The sequence below is a fragment of the Emys orbicularis genome, chromosome 1 (genome assembly GCF_028017835.1).
Source record: "Emys orbicularis isolate rEmyOrb1 chromosome 1, rEmyOrb1.hap1, whole genome shotgun sequence".
Taxonomy (NCBI): domain Eukaryota; kingdom Metazoa; phylum Chordata; order Testudines; family Emydidae; genus Emys; species Emys orbicularis.
Window position 1 is genome coordinate 197,122,928 of NC_088683.1, and position 26,212 is coordinate 197,149,139.

Consider the following 26,212-nt stretch of genomic DNA (forward strand, 5'->3'; position numbering starts at 1 on the left):
CACTGGAGAGGTAAGAGACCTGGAAACGGAAACCAGGTCTACCATATGCTGGCTGACTGCGCTAACCACTGGGCTAAAGTTTACAAGGGGGCCGCTGCTGCCTCTCCCTGCTGCTCAGTTTCTTGCAAAAATGGCTTAGATGACCAACCCTGGGAGTGGAGACAGTTGCTGAACTCCAGTTTGGAGGGAGGCACCCTTTGAGGAAGAGGTTAGGCCACACCCCTTTCCTCAGCATTTCCTATTAGCTAGCCTAGATGACTCCCAGCTCAGCATGATGACTTCTGTGACTCCCATTCCCAGGTTCCTTACTCCCCTCATGAGCCACATGGGGAGCCTCAGTCCTAACTTAGGGGAGTGAATGCCCCTAGGTGCTGAGTGTTGCAGTGCCTAAGACCCTTTGACTCTAGGCTTGAGTGCCTGAGGGAACATGGCAAGGTCTTGAGTCCAGCTTAAGTGGTATTATTGGGCTGATGTTCCAGGATTGCACTGCAATCTGAACCCACTCCCTGGGTGGATTTCAAGGTTCTAGGCACACTTTTGGCACAGTCCTGGCGAAGAGTGCTGCTATGACTTAGCTGAACGCCTTTGCTTCTGCTTGGGTACTGACAGAACTGCACATGAAAACCTCTTTGTTATTTAATTATAGTTTCTGGTCGCCACAAAATCTCAGATAACCAGGAAGGGATAGGAAATCTGGGGCCTGAGGCCTTATGTTTTCATTCCCCACCTCCATTGCCACGTTTCCTCTCCCTGACCTGTTTGCAAGCCTCATGTTATTACAGCATCTTAGTTGGGGTTGCAGAGACAAGGTAGGTGAGGTAATATATTTCTCTCACCAACTGAAGTTGGTCCAATAAGAAACTTTCGAGCTTGCACAGAACTCTTCTTCAGGTCTGGAAAAGGTACTTACAGGATACGCCTACACTGTAATTAAATACCCATGACTGGCCGTGTCAGCTGTCTTGGGCTCACTGGGCTGCTTAATTGTGGTGTAGATGTTCGGGCTCTGGCTGCTGCCCGAGATCTGGGACTCTCCCACCTCGCAGGGTCCTAGAGCCAGCCTGAGCCCAAATGTTTACACCACAATTAAATCGCCCCTTAGCTCTAGTGTCTACACCGCAATTAAATAGCCCCTTAGGCAGAGTCATCCGGCCTGGGCAGCCATGGGTTTTTACTTGCAGTGTAGACATAGCCAGAGTGTGGCAGCTAAACACATGATTGAATTGATAGTTTAGCATCAGTGGTTAGGACACAGTTTAAGGAACCATTCAAGGTGAAGGGGACCATTCACCATGAAGGGTCCCTTAGAGCAGTGTTTCTCAACATCCGGTCCTTGAGATCTCCCTGACACTGTTTAGGAAGGCAGCAAGCCAGTCTCTGGAATCAAAAAGGTTGAGAATCACTGCCTTAGACACCTTTCCCAGCCCTGATGAAGAGAGCTGTGTCACTTGAAAGCTTATCTCTCTCACCAATAGAAGTTGGTCTAGTAAAATCTATTACTTCGCCCCCCTTGTATCTCTAATATCTTGGGACAACACTGGGGGGGTTCCAGAAGTATTTTTACTCATGTCTAATGACGTTCCCAGTTCAATGTTTTCTTTCTTACTTTTTTTGATCACTAGCATTGAGCGTGTGTGGTACAGGCATAAATGACCATACAGGTTGGTAACTGATGCACAAATGCGGTGTGCATTTTCCTCTCGTACTAGACTTACACTGGTGTAAGTTCACTGACTCAGATGGAATTACTCCCCATTTATACCCATCTAACAGGGAGGAGAATCAGACCATGTGTGTGTGAAAATTATGTGTAGATTTTTTTTTCCAACCACGCAATTAAAAAAATGTGGGCCATAATGTCCCTGTAGGTAAGGACGTTATTAGCCACAGCGATTCAAAACATAAACTTAAAGCTCTAGATGTTCACTCACCAATTTTTGATGATGCACTTCATATCCTGAATCATGTCGGAACTCTGCATCCATCTTTACTTCAGAGATCTCTTCAGTTTTAACATTGGTTAACCCAGAACCTGCATTGACCGCAATGAAATAATTTATTAAATCCACCACTTAAATAATTAGCTAGCAAAAGATGACAGCAAAAGGCAATGGTGTCACTCACATAAATGAAGTGTAATGTAATGTGAAAACTGAGCTGGGGAAGCAATGAAGTGTATCCAATTTTGCATTCCCACTGACAATGAGCCAGTAAACTTCCTCCTCTATGTTAGTGTTTCTCAATCCACTACAGCTGTGGTGGTGCATGCGCCAAAGAATCAAGTAGTGAGGAACTAAGATAGTGGTCTCATGAAGTGCCTCACAGGATGGAACAGTTGAGACCAGGGCCGGCTCTAGCGTTTTTGCCACCCCAAGCAGGAAGGGGGGAAAAAAAAAAAAAAAAAAGCCGCAATTGTGATCAGTGGCAGCCCTGAAGCGGAATTGCTGCCCAATGGCCGGATGTGCCGCCCCCCCGCTTCATTGGCCGCCCTGGTTGAGACGCATTATGACAACATTAAGGAAAATTGACATTAAGGCTGAACTTTTCCTATTTAACTCCCACTGCTGTGAAAAAATTGCATCTTACTTTGCTTTCTGTGCATTTGTACCATATTTTAAGTGACATCCTGTGGCAAATAGTTGCACAGTCTGATCTAACGTTGAGTGGAAAAGTATTTATTTTTATCTGTTTTGAATTTGCCACCTTTCAATTTCACTGAATGTCCTCTTGTCCTTGTGTTATGAGACAAGAAGAACAGAAGCTCCCGAACTACCTTCTTTAGACCATACAAATGATCCCATTTTAGGGATAATTTTGATCCCTCTTATAACACAACATTAAAAAAAAATCCTCACGTTCAGGACACTCTTCTAGGCATTTAGACTGTTTTCTGGCATGTTTGAATTATTAAATTAACTACTTACTGATGTTAAAATGCTTAACATTTTTAAAAAAGTTATCTGCTGTTTAACAAGATCACATTACACCATTAAATTTAAAAAAGAGTGGATTTTGACATTTTCTCATTGCAAGAGGCAATTTTTAAGGGCAAGAATAGTAAAATGTTTAGGGAATTGCAATTTGAAAACTACACATCATGCTTTGGTCAAGGAAACTGAGGGAGGTTAAATAAATAAATAAAAAGGTGACAGAATATTTTCTTTCTAGCTCCAAACCAGACTAATACTAATTTTCCAAAGTGAAAGGAAACTCCTGGATCTGGTTAAGTGACATTCTCCTGCATGCCCCCACAAAATACACACTTGGCTTAGAGGGAATGTGCACAGGGAATGTCCCTTTTCCAGAGGCAGTCACGGAACACAATTTAAGTGTCTTGCCAAATGTAATATAAAAAGAAATAGTTAAGGACATTGTTACCCTTACACTGTCCACATAATAAACACATTCTTATCAAGCATAAAGAAATATAGGTTACATTACAAAACAACCATAACTGATACAAAATAGATGCCGTCCTTTCATCAGCAAGTACAAAATAAAAAACACAATACAAAACCTGTTTCAAAAAGAAATACACTAAAACATTAGTTACAAATAGCTTCAGTGCCAGTTCATAAATTTAAAAGGAAAAATTATTTACTATAAATTACATACATTATTTATGCAGCAATTCTACATATTTTAATTTTAAAATCTTACTGTTAACTGATAACATTTTCCATCTAACATTATCCCTTAACAGAAAATATTTTGATACCAGAAAGAGGATAAAAATAAAACTTCCATGAGTGAAATTTTAGATTATTGTGTTTTCATTAAATGTTTTTCTTTATACTTGATAAGAATAACATGTTTTCTTATTATATGTGCAACTGAAAACATGAAACTTAAAAGCAAGGCAAAACATGTTTAAGTATTTAGATTTATTAAATTAGGTGATATGTAACTACCTTGCTGTTTAGTGGTCTTAATTATTTTTTTTAATGTATTTCTTTATGGTGTTTTGAAATATAATTTGCTCTATTATCTTTAAAGAAAAAAACAATTGAAATTTTAAATTCTCATATTAAATTACTCAAGAGAGTAAAAGAGCTGCTGTGGGGATTGTTCCTGTCTCAAAAAAATTAGCATATATGTTTATGAAAATATGTGAGGCCTTTAGAAAGAGAGAGACTGAATTCTGCTGGGTAACTACCCAGTTGTATATCATTTACTTCATAGTTTGTAATTGCTTCATTTACTGGTTAAACAGCTGTACAGGACTTGGTGGTTTTGGTTTGCAGGGGTAGACACCAATCTTCATTCCTGTGCGCCCCATTGGATGGGGTGCCCCTGAAACATCAGACTGAGCGTCGAGGGGGACTGATGACAGAGGTTCAGGACTCTGTTTCCCAGATTGTCTAGAGTCCAGGATGGAGATAGAATTGGCTAGTAACACTACCAGAACCAGAGACAAAAGCTATGTCTACACTGCAGCTTATGCCGGCATAATTTATGTCGCTTAGAGGAGTGAATAAACCACCCCTCTGAGCGACCGAAGTTACGCCAGCATAAACTGTTGCGCGCATAGCGCTATGTTGGCGGGAGGCTTCTGCTGTTCAGGGAGGTGGTTTTTTTTTTTTTTTTTTTTAAATGCTGACGAGAGTGTGTCTTCACCAGACATGATACAGCTGTGCTGCTGCAGCTCTGTACATACAGACATACCCAAAGGCTTTGATTTTACTCTGGTTGGTTGTGTTTAGAGTGTAGCAGGAAGGACCCTTCTGACTCTCCACATTCCTACTCAAGGGAAGACAGTGTCCTTTTAGGATTTCTGGGAAATGGAGCAGTATATCTCAGCAGAGAGCAGAAATCCAGGAGGCTGAAGAGTCTCAGTCAGGCTACCAAGTAGGGTTGCCAACCCTCCAGGATTGTCCTGGAGTCTCCTGGACCTAAAGATTATGTTGTGTGATGAAACCTCCAGGAATACAGCCTACCAAAATTGGCAACCCTACCACCAAGAGCCAGCCTAACTGCACCTTGAAATCCAGACCAGAGCAATGCAAGGATGATCTTCCCCCTCCTTGGGGTGGATACTTTGTAAGAACCACTCTGTTCATTTATTTTGCTCTTTTGTTTTAAGCTGGCCTCTGACTTCGACCGTCCAAACTCACTATTTGCCTAGGGAGGTGCTGGGAGGGAACACAGGGCGGTTTATACTGGCTCTATATTTGGGACCGGTAGAGTTTATATATTTTTGTTTTTTGTCTTTTATTATCCTGATCTCTTTTTCCATTGTCCCCTACCCTGCGTTCCCCAGTGACTGTTTTCGTACTCTGGGAAATGTGATCGCTTGGGAAATGATAGCTATTTCTTTTTGTGTGTGCTCTGACGGACACTCCTCTGTAACAGATTGTGTGTTATATATTTTTCCAAGGGAAAATCTGCAGAGAGAGGGAGCTATGACCTAGTGGTCTGAGCAAGTGACTGGGAGGCAGGTGACTGTAGCTCTTACTCCCCCACTGCAACTGATTTGCTGCGTGATCTTGGGCAAGGCATTTCAGCTGGCTGTGCCTCATTTTCCTCATCCGTAAAATGAGGGTGATGTACCGCTGTAAAGATGTATGAGATATCTCTGGCTGAAAACTGCTGTGTAACTGCATGGGATTCATTTTGCAGATACTCCTTAGGCGTTGATTAAGATCTACGTTTTGTTAACTCTTCTTACTCCATGCATTACTGCAGGGCTCTCTGTGAGAGAACCATAGTGAGCAAGCTCAAAGACGATTTTTAAAATCTCCCTGAAACTCAACATAAAATCCTTCATTTTAAAACTTGCTTTTAAATTAATGTAAAAAAAAAAAAAAATCAAACCCCCAAACCGCATCAAATTTGGCAGGTCTCTCTCTGGCATGTGTCGATGCAGTGGTCGTGCAAATGCATTGTAAATCCTCATGGAAATTATTTTTTAAAATACCCCATGTGCATGCATAGAAATAACTAGTGTGTTATTTATAAACTAATGATTTGAAAATTTCCTATTTGGAAAAAAAAAACTGCAAATGATATTTGGATTCAGAAGTATAAAAAGTGTCTGAAAATATATAGATGATCACAATTTCAGCCAACTTCAGGAAATAGATTTCTAAAAAAAAAAAAATTGCTATGCTCCCAACCCAAGAATGTATTTGCCAGGTTTCATCAGAGAACAAGTAAAAGTAACTTTTTTTTTTTTAAAGAAGGAAGAAATAGTAAAGTACAAAACAGAGCCACATGATGAGTCGTTGCTATGGTATCCTTTTCTTTTTACTTTGGTTAAAAAAACTGAATTAATTTCACTAAAAGAGAAAAGCGATTATTCATGGTATGAAAATCATCAATAATTCACTTGTGTACTGTCTGCCCACACCTCCTACAGAATGTCACAGATGTTTTAATAATACTGCAACATAAATGGTCTTTTAGGGAGTCTTTGCGTATATTGGCTAGTACTACCTAAGCCCGCTATATAACAGAAGCAAGGAGGACAGGAATTACTTGAATTTGCTACAGCAGTAGGGGGACAGGAGGAAAAGAGGAAATAGAAAAGGTTTTATGAGCACAGTCCCCACAAAATGATTAGATAAATATTTAAACAACAGCCTGACAGCTATGTTGGGAAAATCCTAAAAGGCCAAGTAATTTGAAAACCAGAGTTTTCACATTCAATAATAATTTCATTACTACTTCAATAAGAGTAGGAAGAAGTGATGCCATAATATCTGTGCACCATGGCCCATAAAGACCCATTGTCAGATGGTGGTATCTGGATTTATCAAAAATAACAGGAGTACTTGTGGCACCTTAGAGACTAACAGGTGCCACAAGTACTCCTGTTATTTTTGAGGATACAGACTAACACGGCTGCTACTCTGAAACCTGGATTTATCAAGGGTACCGACAAATAAGAACCTGACCTAATATGAAGGCAACACTAGCATTTTTATTTGTACTGAGCATTGGAAATTCTGTCAGTATTGAACAATAGGCTAGTTTTCTAATTTTGCCTTCTCTTTCCAAGACCAGGGCTGCCAAGTTAATATGGAGTTACTGAGATGTAATGGACTCATTTGTGTATTTTCATGGTGCTATTATCAATAAAAATTTACTGGGGCACAGGCACTAAGAATTCAGCTGTAAGAAATTAAACAATGCACAAGTGACCTCTGGAAAGAAAACATATTGTTAAAGCAGCACTTACAGTGCAGCTATCAGCTAAGAGGTGTTACTCTTTTCATTATAAATCCTTTCTATAAGAGGGGTTTTCAAAGCTTGGCAATACATTTTGTTCTGGGCTATACTATACTATACACCGGGGTCAGCAACCTTTCAGAGGTGGTGTGCCGAGTCTTCATTTATTCACTCTGATTTAAGGTTTTGCGTGCCAGTAATACATTTTAACATTTCTAGAAGGCCTCTTTCTATAAGTCTATAATATATAACTACACTATTGTTATGTGTAAAGTAAATAAGGTTTTAAAATTGTTTAAGAAGCTTCATTTAAAATTAAATTAAAATGCAGAGCCCCCCGGACCGGTGGCCAGGACCCGGGCAGTGTGAGTGCCACTGAAAATCAGCTCGCGTGCCGCTTTTGGCACGCGTGCCATAGGTTGCCTACCCCTGCTATACTCTATAAAGTTCTCATTGTATGGAACAATTTTTTGTAAGGCAATGAATACTTAATTATTTATAAAATTAGAATTGAAAAGAAAATACAGCTCAAGGCTGACTGCTCAGCATATGAGGTTTTAGATACCTCCCTACCTTTTCTACCTTCCCACTGACCTCTTTATTCTCTTAGCTTACTTCCTTTTGGGGGGGGGGGGAAAGAGAGAAGAGTGAACGTATTTAGGCACAATTCTACCTCTGTTCCATCTTTTGTGAATGACACATAGGAAGCAGAGTGTGCTGAAGCGTTAGGCTTCATTTCAAAAGTCTGTCATGCAGATGCTGCATCTACATTAGGAAAAGTGGGTCACATGCAACACCACTGGCTATAGGCAATCGCTCAGAGAAAACCCGCCCCCCCACTTTAAAAAAAATGTAAACTATGTTGGGGGTTTATAGAGACTGTTATACTCTAGGTTCAAGAGCAAGCCCTCTTTACATGACTGTTTCTGCTCTTGCTAGCAATAGTGGAGCTGCATAGGTGAATGATGCAATACATTTTTCTGAGTGAAGGCTCTGGAGACTTGGTGTCATTTTCCTCAGAAGCCTCACCACTCTATGGACTGGACAACTCTTCACATTCTCTAACATTTTCTGACATAACTGCTCAGGGGAATGATAATTACTAGGCGACTAGAAATCAGAAATCTCTCTCAGAAATCTAACATACAGCCTCGGATAGATCATTAACTACACTGGCACCAGTACTCTTGGTACAATACCACTGCCAGCCAAAGGAATGTACAAGAAGAAAGTAAGAACCCCATTATCAAGGGTTTAATGATAGCTAGCACTTAATGAGATGAAGCCTGAATGTGGCAAACAGGAGCAAGAGAATATCTTCTCATGTCAGTACCCACCAGACTTTCTACCCCTCATTTATGAAAAATATTTAACAACGAACATGGGTCTCTTAGCAGCAGGCTTTTGGTTATGCATATGAAAATGCCAATCAACAAGATAACAAGCATAAATGAGTGAATAGGACATTATGCAGGAAAAAAAACGATGAGAAGAAAAATCCTTGTAAAGCAGACAGGTTACAAGGTTAGGATTAAAGTATGAGTATATTTTGTGGGTGAGGGAGAATGGAAATAAAATATTCATATGCAAAATGATGCATACAGTATGATATTTCTACCCCTCTTTAGGAAGATCTATATCCCAGAAGACAAAACCACTTAGGTGCTATGCGGATGTTACACTTGTTTTTAAAAGTATGTGATGTTGCAGTGCTGAAATTCTGATCCAAGAACTGACTGATCTAATATCACTGATGTGCTGGAGGGAAATCTAAACTCCGCCATGAAGGGAAGGTTGGAGCGATTGCTCTGCCTTCAATGGAGTCAGACCTGGAGAGAGACTACTACTAGAAAGGACTTCTTCCTGAGCTTGTAAAAATACTTCTGAAGAGCAACTTTGCCTTTGGAAATTGCATCAAGGGGCTGCTTTTTAAAAAAATAAGTCCTGTCCCTGAACCGCCTAAAAAGTTTTAATGGCCCCATCAATTTCCAAACTGTGGAAGCTGAACTCTGCACTATTATTTTCAATTTACAAAACACCATCTATTTTTCAGGAACAAAGTATACACATACTTCCAAAGTAAGGGTTCTCTATATGTGCAGCGGTGCTGCTTCCCTCTTGTTTATAAAAAACAAAACTACTTTTGCTACATGGGAAGAAAAAATGGACAGTTCCTCCAGTCTTCTCCCCTGTCCTTTCTGCAAGCACATACTGATATAGAGAGAGTACTCAGAGGCTTCGGGGGAAGATTTGTGAGAGCCCCTTTTAAAATTCTGGCCGCATCTCCCCATCTATACTGGTTCATGACATGACACTACAGTTTAACAGGGGGGTAATAACAAAGAAAAGGATCATTTCAGCTCAAGCAGGTCACAGACATGCTGGGAAAAACATAGGTTAGGTAAAAGCCATGCAAGTTATATACCTGGTCTTGTGGTCAGTCCTCTGTCTGCAGCTGGGCGGGCATCAACTGGCTCAACTGGGCATGTGCAAAAAAAATAAAAGCAAACAAAAAACCCAAAATGATAAGTCAACTGCTCTTTTGTTGGGATAGTGGAGGAGAGACATATGCCATAAACAAAGTTATAATAGCAGCAGCTGGAAAAGATTTGCCTTAAATTAATCCTGGAAATAAAAGGAAGGAGATGGGAACAACTTCAATAGTGTCTTTTGTCACTGACATGTCCATCCAGCGCTTTATATTCTGGATACTGCTCAAATTAGAAACTATCAAGATCAAAGAATTTTACAGTCAGTAGGGTAAGGCTTTATACATTGTATGCTTCGAAACATCTTCCTGACTTTTGATTAGAATTGGGAACCGGAACTGGCATGAGTCCTTGCAGCAAGTTTTAATTATTGCTAATTTCTACATGTCCACTAAATCTTAGTTTATTCTTCCAGATTATTAACTTTTGAAGGCAACAATTACAGGCATTATATATATATATATATATATATATATATAAAAAAATGTAGTTCCTAATATATTTTAGTTTGTATGCAGTAAAATTGTCCATCTAATTAGATTATCTTCTATTTTAAAAGTGGAAGGGGACTTGAAAAACAACCATATTTCTGTGCCCCACATTCACATCTTTAAATACTTTATATTCCCACACAGAGGCCATACCTGTCTGAAGACTGGCGTGATGCTTTTTGGAGCCCATCGGCACTAATAGTAATAGGAAAGTGAATAACCTGACCCTTCACCCATAACCTTAGCTAAACCCAAACTTGAACCTGTTGGGGAAATATATAAAAAAAAGGTGTTATTCCTCCCCTCCACCTTCTTTATTTTTCTTCTTTCATGCTACTTTGTGCTTCTTTGTTCCAGTTGGCATTGGAAGTGCCAAAATGGCACAAAGATCTTGGCTTCTGCTTTTGGTTGCTCCGGAAATAGGGTGCAAAGTACCAGATGTCTTGTGAAAGTCACAGCCTGGTCTTCCAGAACCACGGTATTTAGACACAGTTCTGTTATGCATTTGAATTTTGGGATGGTTATCTGAACTTTCTGATTAGTGATGGTGAAGCGGAAATAAGATAAAGGAGTTGCTACTGAACAGTAGAGTGAAAATGGGAATTTCTGTCTTATAGGAAATTCTGACATTTCAACATTTGCTTTTATCCTGAATTGGGACAAAAAGTTGAAATTTCAATTTTTTTTGTGGAATGGAATTTCTGAATATAAACCACAGTGACATTCCCAAAATTGAAATGTTTTGTTTCAGTTTACTGACCTGAGCTGCTTAGTTTTGAGTCAGTTCAATATTAAAATGCATTTCCCCAAAGTGGGGAATTGCCTCATCGGCGTTGTAGTTCAGAGGCCAGATGGCCCCATTCTCTCCCATGGGCCAGCCTCCCTGACTGGACATTTCCCATAATTTATTCCAAGTCATGAAGTGCCATGATGCTCAATGAGACGGAAATCCACATTGCATTATAAAAGATGTCCTCCAGGGAACCTTGCTCACACGAAAAAAAGGAGGGTCCCAAATTACAACTCTCAAAAGGCAATGTGCTGATAGGGAAATGTAGTTTAATGTTTTGTTGAACTGATTAGAAACAAAACAGACTGGATCAATTAAAAACAAAATATGCTGGTTTGAGTTGAACTGAGACAAAATCAGTTTTTGTGGAAACTGCATTTTCTGTCAGGAAATCAGTCAGATGGAATATTCCCAACCAGCTCTGCTACTGAGTGTTGAAAGGGGATTTTTTCAGGGGGATTGCACTGCTTTCTTAGCACACGCCATGCTCCCTATATGGGGAAGTAAAGATGGATCAGTTATCAAACCATCTTCCTGGCAATTCAGAGCACCATCAGTAGCCCATGTGATTGCCTTCACTAGAAACTGTTTTTTGTATAATGCTAAATAAAAGTACAACCACTAAATGTTTTCTCATCTAAGCCTTTTGCTAGGTTTCTTCAATTGTGGGCTACAGCCCTCCAGTGCAGCAGCATTTTTCCAGTGAAAAGGATTGGTGCTGAAGGATTGAAATATCCTGCTACTGCAGAAACATTACCCTTATTCCCTCCTCTGGTGTCCCCATGCTTCTTGCCCTCGCCCAGATCCCGTATTCTCTGAACATTTCCCCCCCTGCTCATCTGGCACCTGTATGCTGTTACAGTTGGTACTTCAAAGCAGGGACTGAATATGTTGTTGCAAAGGATATATAGACACTGCAGAAGTGATAGCTGAATGGAAGAGTAAAATTATGTCACTCACTGAAAAATTAGGAGAACAGGTTGTGGCAGGAAAAATGGTGGCAGCTGAATGGGGAAGAGGAGAAGGGAACTGTTTGCTGTAAATTGACGTGGCTACATGTGGCTGGCCCAATACTTCTGCGGATGGGGGAAATAATAATACTTAACTCTTATACAGCTCTTATCATCCATAGTTCTCAAAGTGCTTTATGAAAGGAAGGCAAGTATCATTACCCCCCATTTTACAGATGTTGAAATTGGCACACAGAGGGAAGTGACTTGCCCAAGGTCACATAGGAAGGCTAAAGCTGGAAACAGAACCTCAAGATCTGCAAAAGTAACTAGTGATTTTGGAATCTTCAATTTCTAAGTGCCCAAATATGAGACGCCTTAACAGGGCCTGATTTTCAGAAAGTGCTGAGCAGCTGCCTTCTGAAAATCAGGCCCTTTTTAAGGTTTTTCTAATTGGACATCCAATATTGAGCCACTCAAAAAATCATTAGTCACTTTTGAAATTTTTGGCCTGGCGCTCCTGACTCCTAATCCACTGCCCTTGCTGTACTATGTTGCCTTCCCAATACAGCATGTAGACATCCTTCTTGTGCAAAGTAGGCCTTGCAATTCTGTGCTAGCTGCTTTAGTGCTGTCAGTTACTTGGCAACACAAGGGGATTGTCTGCAATAAATGTTTGTATGCTTAGGGAAGAAGAGCCAAAGCAGCTGGAAACAGAGTAGAACAACAACAACAGTGCACATGTCTGCAAAACAATCCCCAGGTAGGGTCTCCTCACATAGGGAACAGCAGGTGGGCATATATCAGGCCATGAGGTGTGCATAAGGGAGAGCGCTGATTTATAGATATGTTCTTTGAAGAAAGGGTGGGTGCTGGAGGAAGATGTGAAGTGGTGTAAGTCTGTAATGTACAGGATGACTATGTGCAAAGATATGATAACCACAGTACTAATAAGACACATGGTACGCTGCAGTCCAAGTTTTAAAGTAGTACGCTAATTCTGCATGCTCCAAAACTGTCTGTATATATACTGACCTCATTTTCACATGCAAATATGATAATTTTAGGCACAAATCAGCAAGTGCACAAAGTTGGAGCCCAATGCTATTTTCCATAAAAGTTTGGCTCCAGGAAGTTCATTATTGTACCTACTTTTTTTCATGATGGGATGACTATGCAGGCTTCGTTCAGTGTGCTCTTGCTTCACTTTACGTCTAATATTAAGATACCTGAGGGGATTAGGAGCATTTCTAGCACTTTATATGTAACTATTATTTAATCTGGAAGCACCCTCAATGTGCTTTTCTCTCCAAAAGGAAAAGAAGGGGCAGTCCTTCCCCAATGAACTCAAAATCCAAGACAGACCAACTGGCAGGGGTAGTGGTACAATTTTCCATGGACTCAAGAGAGGTGAAAGTGGTGATTGGCCACATCACGATAGCATAAGGTTATGTTAACAAAAATTTAATTTTAGAAAAAGATAAATAGTCTATTCCTCACTGAGGACAACTGTGTCTGTGGGGGAAAACCCATAGGGTGAAAACATTAGCAAAAACTCCCATTTGACTTCGACAGGGCCAGGATTTCACCCTTAGTTTCCTCAGAAGCATTAGGGGAAGTATATCTAGCTAAGCTGAGCTAGACACTGGCAAATGTGATGGCCATGCGTTACTTAGGGTTACCATATTTCCTCATTAAAAAAAAGAGGACACTCCACGGGGCCCTGGCCCCGCCCCAACTCTGCCCCTTCCCCAAAGTCCCCGCCCCAACTCCGCCCCCTCCCCTGAGCGCCCCGCATTCCCCCTCCTCCCTCCCAGCTGCGAAACAGCTGCCCAAGCGCTACTGGTTTCACAGTTTGCCGGGCAGCCCCCAGACCTCCAGATCCTGACCCTGGCTGGGCGCGTCCCCAACGCAGCCGGAGCCCGGGAGGGGAAGCGCCCGGCCAGGGGCGCAGGGTCTGGAGGTCTGGGGGCTGCCCGGCAAACCGTGAAGCCAGTAGTGCTCGGGCAGCTCGGCTCTTCAGCTACACAGAGCAAGGTGTCTGGGGGGAGCAGCAGCAGCCGCCGTGGGGGAATCCACCTGCAGCTCGCAGCCTGCGGGAGCCGCAAGGTAAGCAGGGGACTGGGGCAGGGATGCCGGCAAAGCTATTTTCCTGGACATGTTCAGCTTTTTGGCAATTCCCCCCGGACGGGGATTTGAGGACCAAAAAGCCGTACATGTCCGGGAAAAACCGGACGTATGGTAACCCTACCTAACTGCCCCCCAGGACTCCACCCCCTACCTAAGCCTCCCTCCTCCTTGTCCCCTGACTGCCCCCTCCTGAGACCCTCCCCCCATCCTAACTGGCCCCCTAGGACTCTATCCCCTACCTGTCCCCTGACTGCCCCAACCCTTATCCCCACCCCCACCCCCAGACAGACACCAGGGACTCCCACGCCCCATCCAACCATTCCTCACCCCCTGACAGCCCCCCCACCCCAGAACTCCCGACCCATCTAAACCCCTCTGCTCTCTGTCCCCTGACTGCCCCCTCCTGGGACCCCTGCTCCTAACTGCCCTCCAGAACCCCACCCCCTACCTAAGCCTCCCTGTTCCTTGTCCCCTATCTGCCCCCTCCTGAGACCCCCCCACCCTAACTGCCCCCCTAGGACCCTACCCCCTACCTGACTGCCCAAAACCTTACACCCCCAACCCCCAGACAGCCCCCCCCGAACTCCCGACCCATCCAACCCTCCCCCTGCTCCCTGTCTCTTGACTGCCCCCTCCAGAACCTCCCTGCCCCTTCTCCGACCCCCTGGCCCCCTTGCCGTGCCACTCAGAACAGCGTGTCGGGCTCCACACGCAGCCCGACACGCTGCCGCGCTCCCCCACGGAGCGCATAGCCCGGGTCCCGCCCTCGCAGAGTGCTGCTGGGCAGGGGGAGGAGCTCCAGACTGCTGGAGGCCCGTTGTGAATGCAGGGAGGGGGAGGGAGGAAGAGAGAGGAGGGGAGTGATCTCAGCTGCAGGGGAGAGGAGGGAGAAGCGGAGGAAGGGCTCTCTCTGACTGCCCTGTCAGCCGCGCGCGCTCTGCATGGGGGGGAAGTCCGGACATTTACAAATTCCCCCCGGACGCTATTTTTAACTGAGAAAAGCCGGACATGTCCGGGGGAATCCGGAAGAATGGTAACCCTAGGCCGTTACTAAGCTAGAAATATGTTAATTTGTATTATAATTCATTGCTAAAATAAGAGTACCCGTGAAAGTCTCTTTTCCAAGTTTTTTAAATACAACATGCCTCATTTTTTAGTCTTATCACGTGGACTTAAATTACCTTTTTTAAAACTAGAAAGGAACAGATTTTGTAAACCTGTCAATATTTCACAGTAACAGGAAGATAACTCACATGACCAAAGATCTAAGAGTGCATGTAGGTTTATATTCTTCCTTGAATATAGTTGTCATTGGATATTTATTGGGAAATCAACTTAGTGTATATGCGGGAGGAGCGGGGGACTTTCAGAAGTCTGAGGGGATTTGCTGGATCTTAGCAGGCTTAAATTTAGCCTGCAGAGAAATCAATTTTTCACTGGCTCCTTAACTTCTAACCAAGGTATGCAAACAACTGCAGACGGAAAGCAATTCTAATTAGAGAGAAACTGCTAAAATTACACTTATCTTTTACACAAATATGCAACCCACAGGGAAATTCAGAATGAAAGTAAGAAGTCTCACACTTAAATCATCCTCCATCACACCAGCAGGATGTCTGGACAGACAGCAGTTTTGCATATACTATATCTTGATGATCACTTAAACACACCTCCAGAAGAGGGAGGTGCTAGACTGAAATACCAAATTATGACTTTAATGCTGGATTTGCTTGCACTTGTTCTTTCTTACCATCACTCAACTTCATGAATTCCTTTTTCAATGCTTAATTAAAAACATCTCATGCAGCTGTGACAATGTTGAGAAAAACACAACGTAACAGTTCATTTAGAATCAGTCTGTCATATAAATACATATTTGATTTACTTGACAGATATCAGCGTCTGTTCGAAAAATTTGTATTCTGATGTGCACGTTAAATCTAAAAAGGCAACTGGTTTACCCAACACATTGTAAGGGCTGCTTTGGATAATAGTGAAGTACGTCGTCTTCCAATGCCACACAGGAATAGCATTGCATTCGTGTTAATGTTTGCATTTAGGGAGTTAAGACTCCCAGGCCAAAAGACTAACACTCAGAATTTCTGATCACCAATATTTCAAAAATTAGATTTACTTATTTATTTTGCTAAAGCAAAGCAGTATTAGTATCTGTAGATTGGCTATTCATTAAACAACGATCAAATTACCAAAACACCCAAGTTAAAATTGTTAGTTCAACCATATGCCACATTATCCAGAGACCAAGAATCTCCTCTAAGGGTCAGTCCTGCAGAGCAGTCCTGCTCAGCATCTCACATCTAATGGCTACTCCTATTATTTCAACTATTCACTAGAATGTATCTTAAATCTCTCCACGGGGGTATTTTTTAATCCTACATGTACTATGATTAATTATTTGTGAAGCAACAACAATAAGAATATCCTTGTCTATAAAGACCCTTCGATACTCCTTGAATAGCTATAAAAGATTTACAAAGGAAACACTGAAAGTGCCACAACAGACTAATGTAGCACATATTAAAATGCCCAATAATCCAAAATTAAAGAGTGTATTATTCAAAGCAGAGTTGTTTGTGCATCTTTATTAGGAATATATTAAAAGAAATAAGAACCACACATCTAGATGCAATTTAGCTGCCTGTGGAAGCAACAGTGTCATCTTAAAGTAGCATCCATCATTCTTTCATAAATGCTCATTTTTCTGTTTCAATTAACCTTGACTGAGTTTCTCTCACTGAACTGGAGGAGTTTGTGTTTCCCTTTGTTAATTCATCTTAACACTTACATAAGAAGAAACTTAAGGGAAGTGAACAAGAAAGAGTTTTCTAGATTTCTGATTAATGTGGCTCAGGCACCTAGACAAAACCTGGCCTTTCTACTGCCCTGGCAGTAAAATGCCCAATTATTTTTAAATGTAAAGATTAGATAGAAATTATTTAAAATTAAAAACATGAAAAGCATAGGACTGTCTCAACTGGTTATTCCACGAGCTACACAAAGTACTCCTGTAGAAGCTTTCACTGTCCAGTTACAAAATGGTGAGCACATGCAGAATGCCCCGGCAATAAATACCGGAAAATATTCTAATCAGTAAAATCACATGTATACTTATACCACAACGTTTTATTTTTAGTATGACTCTAGGGTAGTGTGCTTATTCATTTTGATGCTAGCAATTAAAAGCTCCTGTTTAAGTGATTTTAAAATGCACATAATTCTGACACATTAACCCCGTTAATTTACAGAATATCACTTAAATTTTGCTGTTTTTACAATAAGGGGAGTAGATTAAATTCAACACTGAGATTTATGATGTACTTAAACATCTGAGATGTAATCAGCATCCTCTGTCCCATTAAGGAAGCCAGGCAGGTGTGGCAGACCATTTCCCACAGTCAGAATGTATAATTTCCTACTTAAGTTAGAAAGGCCAAGATTTTTAGGACATGAATCAATCATCACACACCAATTCACTTCAAAACACTCTGGGTGGGGCCTTCTCTCAGTGATTCTACATTACCTTCATTTTCAGTGTTGGCTGGGACAGAATCAACACCAAAAGGATGCCATGGCTGAAGATCATCTAGGCTGAATTCTCCATCAACTGGAAGAAGTTCAACTGTGGTTTTAGTTTCAGTCAATGAAGGCATGAGGGCATCATTTCCATAGCTGATCCTGGGCTCACTGATCATATTGGCCAAGACATCATCGGAGTAGTTTTGCTCTTTCTGAAGCAGTTCATCTGAAAACAAAACAAATACAAGAAAATAGGTTGTCAATATATGAGGACTCCATTTCAATTTTCCTTCGACAGGAATTTATAATAGCAGATTTTGTTTTTTGTAAGAAGTTTTAAGAAAGGAAAATAAAAGTAAAAGTTTGGCATGCTTAACATTTTTCATGCTGCTCGGTGAAACATTTTCCAAATGCCAACAAGAAACATTGGATACTCACAAAAGCTTGTGCCCAAATAAATCTGTTAGGCTTTGTCTTCACTACCCGCCGATCCGGCGGGTAGCAATCGGTTTTTCGGGGATCGACTTACCGCGTCTAGTGAAGACGCGGTAAAATCGATCCCTGATCGCTCTGCCGTCGACTCCGGAAATCCACCTCGGCAGGAGGCGGCAGCGGAGTCGGCGGCAGCGGTCGACTTTCCCGCGTCCTCACCGCTAGGTAAGCCGACCTAAAATACGCAACTTCAGCTACGGTATTCACGTAGCTGAAGTTGCGTATCTTAGGTCGGACCCCCGCTGTAGTGTAGACCTAGCCTTAGTCTTTAAGGTACGACCAGACTCCTCGTTGTTTTTGTGGATACAGACTAACATGGCTACTCCTCTGATATTTGATACCCAGTTTCCTCACCCAGAGCATCAGAGCATGGGTCAATATCCCTTCATTCTGGGGAATCTCATTCCTTTTGATGATCTTGATTGTTTTTTCCACATTTGGAAAAATTAAATTAATGTCAGTTGTCAATGTTACTTCATGTGTTAAGGTGGGCAGAAACTATGAAGGAATAGCTTCGTTCTTTCCTCTCCCAGTCGCAGCACATCATTATCTCTGCAATGCTCTTGATCTCTCTCTGCCCACTAATCCACAGTCCCAATATCACTTATTGCATAAACCCGGGTCTACTGGGACACTAAACCAACTTAAGGAAACATCTGTTTCTTTAATACAATGCAGATACTTTATCCAAACTACTGCAATATAATTATAATCTCAACAATCTCAGAGTAGTAGATACCTACATTATCAACCTATAGTGTGAACCTATAGAAGGTTCTATAAAACATACTGACCATAAACTTATAGCAAAAAATGTAGAAAATATATGAATAATACACTCAATCCTCTGCAAACAGAGATATCATTAATTAGCCATCTGAAGAAGTGAGGTTCTTACCCACGAAAGCTTATGCTCCCAATACTTCTGTTAGTCTTAAAGGTGCCACAGGACCCTCTGTTGCTTTTTATTAATTAGCCAGACACACATTTGTAATGTAGTACCTATTGTTTTTGGATTTGAAAAACTTAGGAAAAGAGAGGAACAGAGCACTTCATAGTCACATGAAGTACACACATTTTAGCTGTTTTGCTTCCCAAGATGCTAAAAATTAGTTGGATAACAACACATACCCTTGCATGTCTCATCACAGTAATTCCTTGTAAACGCTGTTGTGTCCCCTTGCCTCAGGGTGAGCAGATGCGCCTGCGACGTTGCACTCCATAATGTTTTATGGAAATATGCTTATGAGTGTGAATATGATGTAACTGGAATATGCTTTATGCAAAAGGTCTCTTTAAGGTATCATTACAAAGTTTATAATCTACTGAGTGTGTTCATCCTATTTGTATGCATGTATCATTCTTGTATCTGAAGCTAGAAATATGAAGTATAACTCTAAGGTCCTATTGTAATTATGCAAAGTGTGGGCCACTAATGGAGGTTTAGAATCTTGATGGCTCCTATTGACTAGGACAATTGGTTGTAAATGGCTCTGTTTACTTGCAAACCTTCCTGGGTATGTGCGGGCCAGCCCGGGAAGAATGGAGGCTGGGGTCTCACAGGACATGTGAACATGTCACCTGATACTGGAATCCATCTTAAACCTGGTGCTTTTCCATTTAGAAGGAGGGGTGCGGACCCAGAGACACAAAAGATTCCCGCCTTGTGCCAAAGCTATAAAAGGGGGTGGAACATAACAAAGGGGGTTCCAGTCATGAGAAAACCCATAATTTCCACCTAAGATGTCTGCTGGAACTAACAAGGACTGTACCAGGGGAAAGGATTGGGCCCAGACTAAGATGGAGTCTAGTCTGTGAAAGAAGCTTATTGGAACATCTCTGAGGGTGAGATTTTACCTGTAAACAGTTTCTTACTGTATTAGGCTTAGACTTGCATGTTTTTGCTTTATTTTGCTTGGTGACTTACTTTGTTCTGTCTGTTATTACTTGAATCCTACTTTTTATACTTAATAAAATCACTTCTGTTTATTAATAAATCCAGAGTAAGGGATTAATACCTGGGGGAGCAAACAGCTGTGCATCTCTCTCTCTCAGTGTTAGAGAGGACGGACAATTTATGAGTTTACCCTGCATAAGCTTTATACAGACTAAAACGGATTTATTTGGGGTCTGGATCCCATTGGGAGCTGGGTGTCTGGGTGCCCTAGATAGGAGACCTGCTGAGCAACTTTTAGTTAAAGTCTGCAGCTCTGGGGGCGTGGACCAGACCTGGGTCTGTGTTGCAGCAGGCTAACGTGTCTGACTCAACAAAGCAGGGTTCTGGAGTCCCAAGCTGGCAGGGAAAACGGGCTCAGAGGTAATCTCAGCACATCAGGTGACAGTCCCAAGGGGGCCTCTATGACTGAACCAGTCACAGCACCCTACCTCACTTTACAGGATGTGGAGGAGGACGGCGGCCCATGCCATAAGCTCAGCATATATCCTTCAAACAGTTAAATAACAGCTAACTCAGACTCTGCTTTTAAACAAACAAACAAACAAACAAATCCACATACACAAAAGACAGGCGCTTGGTTGCAGCACTTTAAGCCAAGGGACTGACCTGGCCTTGGAGTTCTGGGTTAGCATTGAAGCACTCCTCTTCTGTCCCAGTCTCACCCAACTCTACTCTCAGCGGGAGCAGAAAGTTGTCTTAACTGTCCTGCTAGCTCTCTATTGGCCCATATCACCTTCTGCCCCTTCTACGCCTCTGGAGGACTATATCTCACTGGCCAAAAAAGATTTTTCTTAAGCAGGAAGTGTCAGGACACCAATGCCTCCAACAGGATGCTGAGATGGCCTGAATGACTCTGTCACACTCCCATTCTCTCGTCTCCCATTCTACTGACTGTTTAGGATTCCCTCTCTTGCATCATGCATCAGATCTGATTGCAAACTCTTTGGGTATGGCCCATGTGAAATGTACCTATATTTTGAGGAGCCTGGCACACTTTTGGACATTTTAACAAACAGCTGCCAAGAAGGAAACTGGTTAAGAATTGCCAATAAAGTGGCAGCTAATTAATAGTGCTGTTTTGAAAACACACACTTTTTTCAAACACAAGTAACTGTAAAGGTTACACTCAGCAAAAAAATGACAACTGGAGTTACAATAACTCTCATTAAGGATGGCCTCTTCATTCCCTTGTCAATACAAGCTACTGAATTTTTGTAGCTATATATTTACATTTGAATTTTGCGATGTTATAGAAAGTCAGAATTCTCCGCTATGCTGCCAGCCTCTTTAAGTCACTCTGAGGGTGCCACAGGGTCAGAATTCTGTCCATAATTGACCAGGGGAGAATTCCCTGTGTGGAAGGGAACTACCTGCCAGTGTGAAGCTGGAACAATTGGCTCCTGATCCATCCAACCTCCTGCTCCGGTAATGGACATTAGGGAAGAGAGAAGACTGCTTTATTATGCACTGGCATAAGGGATTCTACGCTAATGCAGAGATGCCAACCTTGCTCTGAGACTTTTAGGGATTTTTATGAAAAAAAATGAGAGAGAAATTAGGGAGGTCGCTTGGACCATTCTCTCCCCACCTCTGCCCTGAGGAACCGGGACCTCTCCCCTTTCCCTTCTCCTCCCTGTCTACGGCCGGGGAGGGGGAAGGTCTGTGTGTTCCCTTTTACAACCTGACCGCCACACCCAAACATGGAGAAAAGGAAGAGCTGCCCTTCTATGATATGTAGGGGCCTTAATTACCTTGGCCAGTTCCGGGACTGGACCTTTTTCCTGGGAAGATTGTGCTGGTCTGCTCTAGGTTCCAAGGATGAGTTAACATAGTCCAGCAGGGTGCACTCAGGGCCGTTACAACGCAAAATGCAGCCCGTGGGCTGGGCAATGAACCCAGCAGTGTCCCAAGCCAGCAATGAGGCATCTATGGTGATGGTTCTTATTTTTGTGTTTCAGCGGGCGGAATGTGAATGGAGTCCTCACATAGGCCTTGTGGGGATCCTTCCACCAATTCAGGGAGTCGAGAACCTTCTGTGGAATAGATATCCTTTTGCTCAAGCTGTGTAGGCTGTCCTGAGCCAGACCTGGAGATACCTCGAATGCAGTCTGGCATCGGGTGTAATGAACATGCAGGCTGCCACGTGTCCTAGCATCTGCAGGAAGGTCTGTGCTGTGGTTTGAGAGCTCCTCTGAAGGGTACAGATGAAGTTGCTCATAGCGATGAATCTGTCTGTAGGCAGGAAGGCTCTGACAAATGTGGAAACTGGGGTGGCCCCCGTGAATTCAATGCGTTGGACAGGTGTCAAAGTGGACTTTTGTGTGTTGAGGCTCAGTCCAAAGGAATGGAAGAGGGCCAGGGACTTGCAGGTTACAGACTGCACTCTGGGAAGGGACCAAGCCTTGAGGAGTCAGTCATCAAGACAGAGAAAGACCATTATCCCCAATTATCATAACAGGGCCATCACAACCGAAAGGACTTCGGTAAAAATTCTGTGCGCAGTCAAGAGTCTGAAGGGGAGCACTACATATTAACAGTGATCGTTGCCAATTGTGAACTGTAGAAAGCATCTGTGAGCAGGATGCATCAGTAGGTGGAAATAGGCATCCTGAAGGTCAAGGGATATGAACCAATCCTCCGGATCTAGAGATGGTATTATTGTTGCTAACTTTAGCATCCCAAACCTCTGTGTCCTGATGAATGTGTTCAGAGTTCTGAGGTCTAGGACTGGCCTCCATTCTCCTTTCTTCTTGGGTACCAGGGCGTAACTCGAGTAGAGCCACATCCTGATGAAGGGAGGGACAAAACGTGGTGACTCTCATGAGAAGGGTCTCTGAAAGAGGATTAGGAATGGGCAGGGCCGGCTCTGGCTTTTTTGCCGCCCCAGGCAAAAAAGCCTCCGGGTGGAGGGCGGCGAGTCCCGGCGGGGGCTCCGCTCTGGGCGCCGGGGAGGAGGGCGGCTGGAGCCCTGGGAGGAGGGCGGCGAGCCCCGGCGGGGGCTCCGCTCTCCCCCCGGCGGCCGGGGGGAGGGCGCCAGGGGGGAGGGCGGCCGGAGCCCTGGGAGGAGGGCGGCGAGCCCCGGCGGGGGCTCCGCTCTCCCCCCGGCGGCCAGAGCCCTGGGAGGAGGGCGGCGAGCCCCGGCCGGGGCTCGGCTCTCCTCCCGGCGGCCAGAGCGCAGGGGCAGGGCGGCTAGAGGGCGGCGAGCCCCGACCGGGGGGAGGGCGCCGGGGGGGAGGGCGGCCAGAGCGCCGGGGGGAGGCGGCGAGCCCGGCCGTGGCCCCGCTCTCCCCGGCGGCCGGAGCGCTGCGCTGCCCCCCTCCAGGTGCCGCCCCAAGCACAAGCTTGGTGGGCTGGTGCCTGGAGCCGGCCCTGGGAATGGGGCTGAAGAAGTGAATGTCATAGCCTGATATAATGACTTCTAGCCCCATCTGTCTGATGTGATCTGCTCCCATAATGGTCTGAAATTGGGTCAGAGGTAGGGGAGGAAAGAGTGGTTGAAGCAGTGGGGCCAGAAGGAGTGATTCATGGCTCTCAACCAAAATATCAAAAGGACAGAGGAATTCCTGGGTGGTTCCACAGCCCTCTGATACACGTGTAGGCTTGGGAAGAATTTGATTTTCATTTTTTTTTTGTAATTTTGACGGATATCAATTTTATTTTTAAGCATATTTTTAATTTGTATCAACTTAGATTTTCATAGTTGTGGGAAATTAAGTGAGGGATTGAATTATTTAATGGCAGTAGATGTTGAGATTCAAAAAGCTAAGCTTTATTTATTTGCAACAAGCCTAATTCACAGATTTTTGCCCATAAAATCTTCAGTTCCCACCACTAGGATGTTAAGGCTAAAAACAAAATCTTGGGCCTTTTGTTACAAGTACTGGATTGTGGGGCTGGTCACAATGGTCCTGGAGGTTGCACTGGAGCTGATGGTAGGATGTGTGCATCAGAGGGTGCGAAGGCATCAGCTGGATTAATGGTGCCACTGGATGATCTCTCTTGGAACCTGGCAGGAGAGAAAAGTCAGGTTCCTCAAGGATTAGGAGATCCCTTGAGAGCAGGAATCAGTTTGGTACCAGTGAGGTAGGTTGCTGGATGACTGGCTGTGACGTAGTTATTGGTATTGGTGACAGCGTAGCTGAGTGATCCGCACATCCCTTTTACTCCTGGCTGCTACCAGGATTGATACTGGGGGAGCCAGAACTGATGCCAGTTTCTTTGAAGAGTCCTTGTGTATAAAGGGCTATGAACTGGGTCCAGATGCTGGTGCTAAACAAGGCTTCATTGTGTGGGAAAAACTCAAAGCCATTTTCAAGGGTCCGTGAGACTTAGTCAGGGGGGCGGAAGAGGGGCAGTTAGGAGCCTCGGTGGTACCTGCACTAGGACGTAACTTCCCCTTCCTCTTCGACTCTCCATCGGGGACTTGTGTCTTCTCTTTTTGGAATGCTTCCAGGGTTCTGAAGCTATCCCTTCAGACTTGCTTGTTGGAGCTTAATCTGTGGAGATCACCAGGACATTCAGATCTATGTGCAGGGGTGAGGTTGGGCTCCGAGTCGGTAGCAAGCCTCAAGAAATGCTCCATAAGGTGTAACTTGAGCCTGTCTTCCTTCAGCTTCTTAGACCTGCTCTTGAAGTTAGTGCAGACCTTACACTTCACCAGAATATGCACCTCCCCAAGGCAGTGGAGGCAGTTGATTTGTCCGTCGCTGAAGGGAGAAGACCTTTTGCAGGTCTGGCAAGGTTTAAACCCTGGAGTTTTGGGCATACCCTGAGCAAAAAGGGGGCTTCAAAGAAAGGAACCAAGGTGGGCAGGGAAGCCACTGGGGAAAAGGAGAATAGTGGGAGGTCCCCCCAAACACACAGACAGTGTAAGAAAATATTAAGAAATAAAACAGAGAAGGGCAAGGGTTAGCAAAACTAACCAACGGACACTGCAAAGGTCCATCTCAGGGTGAAGGTGTCCAATAAAGAACTGGAGCGGCGCTGGCTCCACCCTTTCCAGATCAGAGTACAAGGACATTTAGGGTGTAGACGCGGACCCATGGACACTGCTACTGAAAATCTACGATCAAAGGTGCAAGGGTATGCAAGTGCAACTGAAGTGGAGCAGCCATAGTGACATCTACTCAAAGAACTCAGGAGTTCCTGGATCCTAAACCTGTGCTCAGTCCACTTGACCATGGTGTCTGCCTCTCTACAAAAAGAACAGGAGTACTTGTGGCACCTCTAACAAATTTATTTGAGCATAAGCTTTCGTGGGCTACAGCCCACTTCTTCGGATCCTGTAGCCCATGAAAGCTTATGCTCAAATAAATTTGTTAGTCTCTAAGGTGCCACAAGTACTCCTTTTCTTTTTGCGGATACAGACTAACACGGCTGCTACTCTGAAACCTGCCTCTCTACAGAGGTTTACTGTCAAAAAAGGGGAGGAGCATGTGAAAGAGTGACATACACACTGTACAAAAATGAGAAAAAAATTCCCAACATGCCATTAACTGCCCCTTAAAAGAATCGGACTACTTAAGCTGCAGAAGAAAAATGGAGTTTCCGTCCCTCGATTTAAATCTCTGGTTTTGGAGTTATAAAACAACTCAAACGGTCCCAACTGTAAATGACAAAGAAATAGTACAGTTTCCAGAGTCTAGAAAGCAAGCATACTCAGGCCTGCCATTAAACTGTCAGAACTGGGGCAAACTTTTTGGTTGATTCTTTATCCTAGAATTGCATGGACACTGCTATCTTTCAGCATTTTTGTGAGAATGGAATTCTAATGAGTTGTTATCTATCCTGGCAATATAGCAAACCATTGACTTCTACAAAGACGACCCTAAAATGTCCAGTTATTTATACTGGCTGCCAAATTTAAGAGTCTTCTTTCAATGCTAACTTTGCTCAAATTAGTCATGGCTTTTGATACGATCAATCACACATTGTTATTCTTCAACAGAGTGTTCTCCATTTTTGCCAATCCTTAATTTTCCACCTCCCTGCAGAGGATAATTCTCTAAATAACCTGGTGGTAAGGGGGACAGCTGGAGGCTAGAGTGTGCATTCAAGTGCATATCAGCAGGTTTCTTTATACAGTGACTATCTTCATTATCAGGGCCTCCAAAAAGATAATTTTCAGGCTGTTCCACAAGACCTCATCTCATATCAGACCAAGCGGACAAAAACCCCAAACCAAAATCCTCTAATAGATGTTCTCT

General features: G+C 43.3%; 1 protein-coding gene across 2 annotated transcripts in view; it reads right to left on the minus strand.

Moving 5' to 3' along the window:
- Positions 1-26,212, minus strand: part of APP (amyloid beta precursor protein) — a 326,391-nt gene that overhangs the window by 12,135 nt on the left and 288,044 nt on the right. For both annotated transcript variants that reach the window (XM_065418260.1, XM_065418252.1), the window contains 3 exons: positions 17,562-17,783; positions 9,596-9,649; positions 1,932-2,032 (listed from right to left, as the gene is read on the minus strand). In XM_065418260.1, coding sequence (XP_065274332.1) covers positions 1,932-2,032; positions 9,596-9,649; positions 17,562-17,783 — 377 coding nt within the window. The remainder of the gene's footprint in view (positions 1-1,931; positions 2,033-9,595; positions 9,650-17,561; positions 17,784-26,212) is intronic.